The 12,111-nt window shown below is 35.0% G+C and overlaps 1 protein-coding gene across 8 annotated transcripts in view; it reads right to left on the bottom strand.

The window, feature by feature from the left end:
- The window catches only part of SMARCA2 (SWI/SNF related, matrix associated, actin dependent regulator of chromatin, subfamily a, member 2), a 278,733-nt gene that overhangs the window by 121,949 nt on the left and 144,673 nt on the right, over nucleotides 1-12,111 (bottom strand). For 7 of the 8 annotated variants that reach the window (XM_031943983.1, XM_012542924.3, XM_031943976.1 and 4 more), the window contains 3 exons: nucleotides 8,732-8,895; nucleotides 6,406-6,472; nucleotides 5,689-5,799 (listed from right to left, as the gene is read on the bottom strand). In XM_031943983.1, the coding sequence (XP_031799843.1) occupies nucleotides 5,689-5,799; nucleotides 6,406-6,472; nucleotides 8,732-8,895 (342 nt within the window). Of the gene's footprint in view, nucleotides 1-5,688; nucleotides 5,800-5,990; nucleotides 6,383-6,405; nucleotides 6,473-8,731; nucleotides 8,896-12,111 lie in introns of those variants that run through there. The other variant, XM_012542927.3, reaches the window with a different exon arrangement.

The raw sequence follows: 12,111 nt of genomic DNA, 5'->3' as shown, positions 1-12,111 counted from the left end.
GCAGTTACTAGCCAAAAGAACATGTAGAATAATATTTACATTTTAAACTATCTTCCTTACTAATGTAGTTTACAGAGAACTAGAATGAGAATCAAGAGACGTTTAATTCTTTTCTTCTGTCTGCCACTGACTAGGTCTGTGACCTCTGAGAAACTCAATGAATCAATTTTTTAAGTCACAAAAAGGAAGCAATATATTTTAATGTGGTGTTTTCTTCTTTTCTAGAATATGAATTGTTCTCTCTGGGAGCAAGTTTCTTGGGGAGGTTTTCTGGAAGCAGTCTTAGGTTCAGTTCAAATCAATAACCACCTCAAATGCAGCCAGGAGTTAAAATCCAATCTTTTATTGTCTCTTCCAAAATATCCCAATTAGCTTTCTTTGGTTCTGAGAGCTCTTGTTGCTAGTCTTTTTCTTCTGCCAGCTTCTCCTTCTAGCTCAGCTGTGACTCCTGGCTTCTCAATCCCCTCAACTGACTGACTTCTGGCTTTCAATCTCTTTAACTGAATCTGCACTGACTTGTAGCTCTCAATATCTTCAATTGATCCCTCCACTGACTCAGCTCCTTTTATGCTCTTTAAGAGGTGTAAACTCAAAGGTTGACTCCTCCTCTGAGAGTGGGATTATGGGAGGTGTAATTTGTTAATCTCCTGGATTTGTGAACTCTAATGTGTAAGCTCTAATGTGTAAACTCTCTTAAAAATGTGAGCTCTAATGTGTGAACCCAATTACATAAGCATTGTTTCTATCAACTCTAATGAGTTAACACTTTGTAAGGATTCTAACATCTCCTGCTTTCTTTTAGTTTTAGAACATAAGGTGGTCATGACCTCCCTGACTCCTCAAGGAGGTGAGAACCCCAAAAAAGGTGGTGATCACGCCTTCCCTGACAGCTCAAAAAAGAAGTGAAAACACCATAAAAAGAAGGTGATCACACCCTCCCTGACTTCTCAGGAAGGAAGATGAAAACACTAAAGGAAATGGGAAATCAAATCAGATTAGTGGGTTTCTGAAGGGGCTCATTTGAAACAGGTATACATAAATCCATCAATATGGGAGGTATTACACATAATTACATAAATTACATAAGCACATGGTAATATAACACAGGCTAGTAGTGATGTAACAAATAACATGGATCAACATGAAGAATTTATACATGTCCATAACTCCTAGAAATAGTCCAAAAGGAATCCATTGTCCATTAGTTCATGTGCCAGGAATCCAATAATTCCTGCAAGCTTTGAAGTACTGCAATAGTCTCATCAACAATTTTTCATGTCAAGGAATCCAATGATTCCTGCTGGTTTTCAAGTCCTTGAAACAGTCTCATCTTGTGTTAGGGAATCCAATGATTCCTGAAGATCTTAATAGTCTCATTGTCCGCCATGTTCTTTTAGTGTCAGATGTTTCTTAAATCTTCTCCTTTGTTTTGAGGTTTTTTTCTCCTTTTCTGTCTCTCTCCAGGTGCTCGTTGCTGCCCATCTGTTTCCTTCTCCATCTGTTTCCTTCTCTATCTGTAGGAACCCAAGCAAACCCTCTCTCCCAGGCAGTTAACCTATCTAATTCCCTTCTATTTACTACTTTTGGGATTTCTCTTCATCATCTGGCAATTACATTGGAGCTGTTTGCACTGGACACTGCCCTGCTGGGTTAAAAAGCCTGTATTCTCTCCAACTACTCCCCAAGTTCTCCCCAAGAACTCTCTTTCTGCCATGTGATTACTTTTAGGCTGACTGATCACATCAAAGTCCTGCCCTTCTAAAGACTCTCTGAGTATAACCTCAGCTGCCATGAAGCCCCACCTGTCTTTTGATTGATATCTTGAGCTGGGCCCTGCCTCTCATTTCTCTGAGTCAATTTACAGTCTGAGTCCCAGTGGAAGCCTTGGTTGCATTTTGGACATGGGGTTTAAGTCTGGTCTCATCCTCTCTTCTCATTCTATCTCCATATCTACACTGAGCTCTAAGATATCCTAGTTTTCCCACACTGAAAACATTGACAAGTTTCTCTAGAAATCCCTTGCCAAGAGGGACCCTGTCTTCCCATGTTCATCATAGTCTGGGTATAATAAGCATTTGTGCCCACTATGGCACTTATGATCTCCTCTAAAGGAGTATCTTTGTCTAGTCCCCATATAATTCTTTTACAAACCTCATTAGCATTTTCCTTAGCCAAATATCTGGTCATTATTTCTGTAGCTGCATTTTCTCCAATGGTTCTTGTTACAGCTGTTTGCAAACGTCCCACAAAATCTGCAAAGGGTTCATTGGTTCCCACAAAATCTGCAAAGGGTTCATTGGTTCCTTGCTCTATTTTTGTGAAGGCTTTACCTCCATCTTTCTGTCCAGGGAGAGAACCCCAAGCTTTTATTGCAGCCTTAGGAATTTGCTCATATACTGTTATGGGATAATAAATCTGTTCTGAATTCTCTCCATACTGACCTTCACCTGCTAGTTGGTCAATAGTGATTTGTATATTAACTCCTGTTTGCCTATTTTGTTGGGCTTGAATCCTACATAATTCATAATACTCTGAAAGCCATAAAAAGTTTTGTCTAGGTTCTAAACATGTCCTTGGTATGGATTTCCAATCACTCGGGGTTAAGATTTCATAAGACAAATTATCTAGTAACATTGTAACATAAAATGATGTAGCCCCATAAAGAGTGCAGCCCTTTTTCAAATCCTTAATTTTTTCCAAATTAAAAGGAGTGTATCTTCTCCTTTTTTGACCTGAAGAGTCACTCTCTTCAATCACAGATTATGCATTTATAAAATTAAATACATCTTGTCCTTCATTTTTTGCCATAATTAATGCCTTTTCTAATTTTGTCATATTCTGCTTCACAGGAGATGCTGATTGTGTTTCTGACTCTCTCCCGCCTTCTTCTCCCTCCACCCATGAAGGGTTAATTCAGGGGGGAGGGTGATGAGTTGTGGAATGATCTAATTTCTCTTGCTGTGAAGTATCACACTCAAAATTGTACTTAACTCCATTTTTATCTGATTCTTCCTCCTTTTCACCTAGTTTAGTTGGCACCTCCCCTTCCTGCTCTTTCTTCTTTTTCTTCATTCTAACACTTATATAATTTCCTAAAGCCAGTTGTATTAAATTATATGTATTAAATCTGTCTTTGGAAATTGAGTCAGGTCTACTTTTATTGTAGAATTGACAAAGATCCTCTCCTACTAATTTCCACTCCCCTAGATCCAATTCTTTTTCCATAGAGAAACAAGGACATCTGTACTTTACAGTTTCTAAAAGTTCAGTGATCTGCTGCAAAATCATAATCAAACCTTGGCTTTTCATAACCTTGACAATGCTCTCTAAACATTTTCCTTGAACAGAAACAGAAGGCTGTTTTCTAAACATCTGTCCCATCTTAACTGAATTGTACTTTAACTCTTTTAACAAAATTTCTTTGTTGTACTCACCCTAATTTCTGGGTTGAGGAGACTTCTACTGGATTCAGGATAAGAGATTTTTCCACTGAAATCAGGATTGGAGGCTTTTCCACTGGGATCAGGGTCCTGTCAGCCCCACATTGGGTGCCAAAATGTGGTGTTCTCTTCTTTTCTAGAATATGATCTTTTCTCTCTGGGAGCAGATTTTTTGGGGAGGTTTTCTGGAGGCAGTCTTAGGTTCAGTTCAAATCAATAATCAAACATCTCAAATGCAGCCAGGAGTTAAAATCCAATCTTTTATTGTCTCTTTCAAAATAGCCTAGTTAGCTTTCTTTGGTTCCGAGAGCTCTTGTTGCTAGTCTTTTTCCTCTGCCAACTTCTGCCTCTAGCTCAACTCTGACTCCTGGCTTCTCAATCCCCTCAGCTGCCTGACTTCTGGCTTTCAATCTCTTCAATTGAATCTTCACTGACTTGTAACTCTCAATATCTTCAACTGACCCCTCTGCTGACTCAGCTCCTTTTATGCTCTTTTAGAGTGTAAACTCAAAGGTAGACTTCTCCTCCGAGAGTGGGATTATGGGAAGTGTAACTTGTGAATCTCCTGGACTTGTGAACTGTAATGTGTAAGTTCTAATGTGTAAAAGCTCTTAAAGGTGTGAGCGCTAATGTGTGAACCAAGTACATAAGCATTGTTTCTATCAACTCTAATGAGTTAACACTTTGTAAGGATTCTAACATTTTACAACCAGAAATAACTAAAGAATGTTGAAAATCTTGTGTAAAAGACAAACTAGGAAAAAAGAAATCATATTGTAAAATATTTTCATAATAATAACCTAAAGGTCTTGTTTTTTATTCACCAAATTCTTCTTCAATGACAAATAACAGGGTAACAATAGTATACTCAATGCCAGTTCAAGTGACCAATCTCCTTAGGGCATATATTTCTTTGATTCTGTTTCCTCATATGATACCTTCAAAGGAAATTTCAGGTTTTTGAGCAAAGATGTAATAGAGAGGTGGAATAGCAATCATGAATACATCCATATTTCTAAGTTAAAAATAAAATCAAAACCAAAAAATCTCAAAGAATGGAAAAATTACTTATAAATTATAAGACAATTTTAATATTTGTTCCATGAAAGTGAACTGTAGCTATAGCACTTCCAATCATTTGTTCTATGTTTTAAATAAATGCAATTTTGTATAGTGGATTGAGCAGTCTTGTAATAAAAAGACCTGGTACTGATGCTTTCTAGATATATGTTGTTAGGCAAGTCATACAACCTCTCTGAGCCTCAGTTTATTTCTCTGTTAGATGGAGTTGATAGCAATTCTTATACTCACAGAATTATATTATACTCACAGAATTCTTATACCTAACAGAATTATAGGGAAAGCATTTTGTAGAATATGAAGTCCTTATATAAATGTAAGCTAATTTTAACTAACTAAAATAAAAATATCTATTTAAAATTTTAAAAATAGGGTTCTCTTTAAAGGCTAGCAGAAATGATACTAATTTAAGGTTATCCAGAACACAAGTGAAGAGTGGATTTAAGATAAAACAGTTTTCCAAAGAAGCAAATAAAAAGAAAATACATCAATAATTCTAAGTTAACAGCCCATCTTTTGCCAGGTGATATCTGAAAATGGAAAATCATAGGAGTTATAGCCAGGATAATAGTTCATAGGGAGAAAACAACCACATGGAGAGTCTCTAACTTTGCTGGGAAGAGACAAAGGAAATAAAAGGGATGAAGCTGCATTTCTGAAAATAACCCAGGCCAAAAAAAATAATTATGTCCTCCACTAGCAGGTTCATAGCTATTAGAAAAGAAGTGACACTAAGGAATCTATATGAAATTTTTATGAAGAGAAAACCAGTTATCCATATCAAAAGGATAGGGACAAGGATAATACAATAAGTCTCAGGGTAAATAAGTAATCATAAAAGAAAGACTATGGCCTAAATATATTTATTACTCTTAAAAATAAGCATATGCCATATAATGATCCACATATATGTCAACTTGATTTTTCAAATTGTTTGAATCTTAATGAAGTGATCTTTAATTGAATATAAAAAAGTGAAAATGGTCAAGTTAAATGGTGCAGTAGACAGAGCACTAGTCCTGACCTCAGGAGGACCTGAATTCAAATGCGGCCTCAGACACTTAACATTTCCTAACTGTGTGACCCTGGGCAAGTCACTTAACCCTAATTGCTTCAGCAAAATAAATGAATAAATAAAAATTAAAAATAAAAGAAATGAAAACCATACCTTAGCAAGGATGTGCTTATCCTTTATAATGTACTCATAAGTAGTTAAAAGGACATTAAATTTTCCACTACGAAGTTGTGGAACAAGCGATCGGCGCATAGCAGGAGTGCCCTGAAAAGAAACAAGTATTTGTCCATTATTTCTCACTATCTTTACTTGATAGGGTAAAACTGTGACTGAATACGCATGTCATCATAAAGGGCTTGGATCAATGGCACACATCTGGACACTTCCAGGCCCTGAAGAATGTTTGACCCAGTGAAGACCAAAAAAGGAATGAGAGTAAAGAAAATGACAGTGACCTTGTTGTGGAGAACGGGCTGCTGGATTGAAAAACGCCATTTCTATGGAAGTATTCAGCAGGCAGGCGAGTGTCCTTGGTAATTGCTTGACTTTATAGGAACAGTTGGAACTGCAGGAGCCCGACAGTGAACCATTCAGCAATACACAGAATGTGCAGTATTTATCATTTGTATTACTCTCATCAGAAACCTTGCAATATGATAATTAACAATTTTCTTCAGCATTTCACTATCTGAAAGTAATTATGGTTTATTACAGTAATCTTCTTGGGATGATTAACTCTCACTGTTTAGTACATGATGTACATGACAAAACTTTACAACCAAATACAGTTCACAGATGTGCATATGGAATGAAGAAAATATGGTCTATTTTTACTTTTCCAGATTTGTATACAAAAGCAGCATTTCAAACCTTGTAAGAGATTTTCACCACAGAAGGAGCCCATTTGTCAAATTCATATGTCCAGTTAGATAAAGTCCTATAGAAAAAAAAAAAAAAAGACACAGTATTTGCATGAATCAGTGGTCAAAAGTATGCTTGTTTATTTGTAGCCTTCACCTCATAAAGTTCTCTAATTTTTAATGATATGGACAATGAGAAAAATTTAAATAAATATTGTTATAAACATTGTTTTTTTTTAACATTATAAATCTATTTGAAAAATATACACCAAAAATCTTATATAAAGGAAAGGGGACCCATATATAGCTACTGAAAAGGAAAGCAAATTAACAATAAGATATGTTTGTGAATATGATTCAGAATGTGAATTTCCAGAATTAATGTTGAATTCTCAAGAACCATGGACAATTTTAAAGTAAATGAGTTTTTTAAAGCTAAAAATACAAAGCAATGTAAAAAAAAACAAAAAACAAAAAAAAACCTTCCATGAAGAAGCGGGTATGTGTGTGTGTGTGTGTGTGTGTGTGTGAGAGAGAGAGAGAGAGAGAGAGAGAGAGAGAGAGAGAGATAAACACAGAGAGAAAAAAAGAGAAATTGATAATGACAGAGACAGAGAGAGGCATGTAGAAAAAGCTCTTCAATGTGTTTTAAAACAAATTTTCTAATATTGTACTAGACTGGAACTTGCATTCTATATGAAAATTCTTTTCAAGAAACACTGATTAAAAATATAACCAAAATGCTGAGGTCATGAGGACTAAATTTGTAGTCAGAGACCTTTAGACTCAGATTTCAGTTCTACTACCTGTATGACCTTGGAGAAGTGACTCTAGTCTCTCCTGTGAGGGTGAAATTGGAAAATAACTTAGGAAACAGAGGTTTGAGCTTCTAAGCATAATGACTTACTAAGCAATGAATTCCAAGTGCATTTAACAAATTGGGACCAGCCTCCTCAGCTTGGCACTCCAGATACAGGAGGAAACAAATTTTTATTCTTTAAAAAATAACAATAAGCAGATTACAAAATAGGATATATAATTAGGTTATCTCATTTCCTATTGGTGGACAGATTTCCAGGGCTTTCCAGGTTGAAAGGGAGAGAATGAACAGGTGCAATTCTCTGAAATCAGAAAAGTGTCTATTTTCAATCAAAGGCACAAAGAAACAGTTACTGACTGACCAGCATTGGACCAGTTTTCAAATAATTCACATGGATTGCTTAAGATATAAAATTGTGAGAAAACTCATTGTATCAATCTTTGAATAACCTAGATCTTTAGTTAAGAATCTCTAAATAGTAGGTAGGGGTTCGTCTAGCTTACCAGTCATGGAGGGCTAGGTTGAAACAGGACAATAAAGTTTTCTTACAATTCCATGACTGAATAAAATATTTCACAAGACAGAAATTGTACTAGAACCAATGAGCCAGTTCCAGAATTGAATCATAAGAGGGTATCAGTGTGATTCACAATTCCCACAAATCCCTCAATGTGGACCTCAGTTCCTAATCTATAAAATGAGGAGATTGAATTAAATGACCTTGAAGGTTCATATCAGGTCTAAATGATCCCATTCCATTCATCTGAGATAGAAAAATCACTATATTATTTTTATACATGGTGGTTTCTTATTCAAATAATGCTGTAACTTAAAGAGAAAAAAAATTTATCTTTACACCAAGTTCAAATATATAAAACCAGTGAGCAAAACCCAAACAAAGGAAATGATAAAATGACATATGAATCCACACATAGACTCTTAAGAGAATCTTTATGGAATTTTTAGGCTTTAGGCAGAAGAGGAAAGAGAGTGGACATCAAGACATAGCACAAAGAGAAGTACAGAAGTCCACAGCTCCAAGCACTGCATTGCTTATAATTCAGTTCAACATGAATTATGTAAAATATTTGTATTTAGGATGGTATATTTTTAAAACTGTGATCAAGTGAGATAGAAGTCAATTCAATTTGATATTTTCTAAGCATCTATCATATTCTAGGGGCTTTTAAAGCTATAATTTATTGCATGAGTCTTTTAAAAATTTAGGGAATGTTTAAAAAATATTTCCTCTTAAGTTGTTCACTTAAGGAATAAGTACTAAATTATATCATACACAATAGCTACTGAATGAATGGAACACTAATGGCTGCAAAAACCATTGGATTCCTTTGCCTATACCAGCCAATAACTTGGTGACTTGAGGAGAATGTTTTTAGTCATAATATATATTATCTGATTGCTTACAAAATTTTACCATTAAGCATAAAACAAGGACAAGCTATTAATAGGCTGATTTACAATGCACAGAAAGATAAGTGTGGAATTCTTTACTTACGAAAGGGGAACAATGATAAGATAGGGTCCATTGAGTCTTTTGTGCTCCATCAGATAAGTGATGAGTGCAATTGTCTGTATGGTCTTTCCTAACCCCATTTCATCAGCTAAAATTCCATTCAAATTGTTATTATACAGTGAAACCATCCATTCCAGGCCCTGGAGCTGAAATGAAGAATAATTGCTTCAATTATCAAGAACTGCACAGGTAATTAATACTAATACAAGTGAAGTGAAGCTCTGACTTAACTCTTTTAGTTCTATATATTGGGGGTTCCCACCATAGAACACGGGGAAACACCAGCACAAAAATCATTTAAAGTATGAACTTTTAATCACCATTGCCATTTGGCAGGTGCTGCATATTAATCAGATTTAGAATAACTTATTGTGGCATGCTGACAGGATTTGTAAGCAGCTTTCTTATTCATTTTCACTTAACATTGCATAGTTCATGGAATTCTAAAATTATTTCAGAATTCTGAATCCAAACCCAGCACTTAAAACCAATCAACCAAGCAACCATAAAGTGTCTTTAGCATGGGTGAGAGAAAATCAGAGAGAATCTGTGTTGTGAACTATCTTTCTTTTCAAGACAATATTTTCTCTGCCAAGAGGCACAAGAACACTATTCTGGGAGTAGGGTCACAGACTCCTTCCTGGAAATGGAATTACACAACTATGCATGGAAAATCTGCAATGTGTGCAACATATGGTCAGGTAATTGGAAGCTAACTGAAAACATAATATTTTTGAAATATACTTTTCCCATACCAAAAAACTGGTACATACTAAATCAAATTCTCAACTATTCACACAAAAGGAAAAAAAAAGGAATTATATAAACAATCTAACAATTTGTTATTGTTGTTGTTGCCATTTAAATACTAATCTTAAAATCTGGGACATTATTTTGTTTGGTTTGATTTGGCTTAGTTTGGTAAAATATCTTTATGAAATGCACTCTTTTTTTGTGAAAGAAACAGAATTACCTAAAACCAGATTGTTTATGCACATATCAATATTAATACAGATTTTCCAAGTCCAAAATTAATTGAAAATTAAAGTGGATCACATTTGGAAAAATGCAGCATATTCCATTGTCTGAAATGATTTCATGCTATCAGAGCCCATCTTTTTTACAATAATATTCACTTAATGAGACTATATGGCTATAAATCATGACTATACTAGGATCTCAAAAGAATTACAAATGTAGGTGATCCCAAGGAATAATAAAAAGATTCTTGGTGAATATAAATAAACTGTAGCTTATTAAGAACTATGATTTGTTTGCAAGAAGTGACATAAAAGATGTAAAACCAGAAAAGAAGATGCGCCATTCATGGGGTAACAATAAGGGATGACAAACTAACAGCCCAAATGCTACACCTATAGCCATAAAAGATTAAAAGAACTAGAAAAGCCCTTTAACATAGTGAATAGTTTCTATGGAAGATTTATAGAAAGACAAATCAAGAATTAAACAGAATGAAATCTATTGGAGAAAGAACACTCCACATTGATGAAATTACTGTGGATTGTTTAAGTACTAGAAAATATCTAAGGACAAATCAAGTGATTTATTCAACAAACCTTTTAGTGCCTACTATAAGAAAAGTTTGTTGCCTTGCCCACAAACAAAGGAGATACAAAGATGTGAATACCTAGTGGAAAAAGACTTGGAGGTCTTTGACTTCTAGCAACTTACAATTTAGTAGGGAAACTAAGACAGGCACATAAATAATAAATCAAATAATTATTTTTAAAGACTTTACTATGTGCCAGGTAGTTGGGAAGATAATAAGGATGCAAAAATACAGAATGAAACTTATGGGATATACAAAATTCAAATGAGAAATTATTCTAGGTGGTATTGTTGTATCCTGCTTTCTAGAGCCCCCACATTGGAGTGACAAAATGTACTGTTACTTTCTAGAGCTCCCACACTGGAGTGATTAAAATATCCTGCTTTCTAGAGCCTCCAAGTTGAGGTGACAAAATATACCATTGCTTTCTAGAGCCCCCCTGCCGGGGTGATTAAAATATACCTTCTTAGTGGAGAAGTGATGAGGTGGGACTCCTCAGGATGGTGGAAAAATGGAGTCCATTTATTTCCCCTTTATATAATGTAACAAAAACAACACTGCATGTGGGACTACATAAACAACTTGCTATTGTATGTAGTTTGCCACCTGGTATCACTTTTCCACCTGGTATCACTCTGCTTCAATCTTGAAAAAGGTTGTCACTGCTTCCTGACTTCTCAGCAAAGCTGAGAGTCCTTATGGGAGATGGGGAGCCAAACCAGACATTGTTAGCAGGTTCCCTCTGGGCTAAAGGGTTTTATACCTTACCCAGAGTTTCCCCACTGACTGTGATCCTCTACAAAGTATGACTCGAGAAGGCTTTTCAGGAGGTGACCTTTGGACTAAGCTTATTTTAGTTGGATTTTCATAGACAAATGGGGGAAAGCCTTCCTTTATCTAAGGTCTCTAAACATCCTTTCCAGTCTCCCACAATCTAGCACTGTGCATTGTTTCCTGTAGGTAGCTATAAAATATTTGAATGTAATTTTGTTGGAGGGAACAACATGCATAAACACAAAGCAAAACACACAAGATATATTCAATAGACAAGGAGTCAAGTTTGACTACAACATAGGGTTTCTGAAAGGAAGAGATGGGAGGAACTGGAAAGGTAGTAATGATAGGTATTGCCCAAATGCCTCCAAGATGGTGAAGAAAAACAACTTGAAATTGTAAAAACTTGACTGTCAATCATCCATAAGCAAATAATTAAGAAGTTTCCTTTGCAGTGTATTATGATCTGAGATTTCATAAACAATTTCAATGCTCAATCTTTTCCTTCTAGAATATAGCATATGAAATGTATCAAAATGCTTCTTATATATAATACTTTTTCAGTGTGAAAATCATTTTGTAACATTTGCCAAGCCCCTAATTTATCCCAGGAATATCCCTTAGACTAATATTTATATGTTTTGCCTATGCATTTTAATTTCAAATGTTCCACGATTAAAAGAGCTGAAAAAATACTGTACTATATGTTACATTTTGAGTATATAAAAACACAAATAAAAAATAGGAATCGTGATATATTCACTCATTTCATCAGGATAAGTATATGCCAAAGATGGGTTTTTACACTGAGTCCTATGCTTGATTCTCTTACTCTTTCACAATTCCATAAAGTGTAAATTAAACCGTTAAAATTGCCAAATAATAATCAAACTCACTCTTTTAACCATCAAGATGTCAAGAAAGCAAAAGGTCATTTTGAAGTTACATAAAATTCAAGGCAAATGTTATTTTATACTTTAATTTCATTAGTTTAATTTGGTCTTTGAAAAAAGTGGGC

Source organism: Sarcophilus harrisii, chromosome 1 (assembly GCF_902635505.1).
Source record: "Sarcophilus harrisii chromosome 1, mSarHar1.11, whole genome shotgun sequence".
In the NCBI taxonomy this organism is placed as follows: domain Eukaryota; kingdom Metazoa; phylum Chordata; class Mammalia; order Dasyuromorphia; family Dasyuridae; genus Sarcophilus; species Sarcophilus harrisii.
The sequence above is the reverse complement of the archived record's forward strand: the minus strand, read 5'-3'. Positions and strand labels throughout refer to the sequence as shown.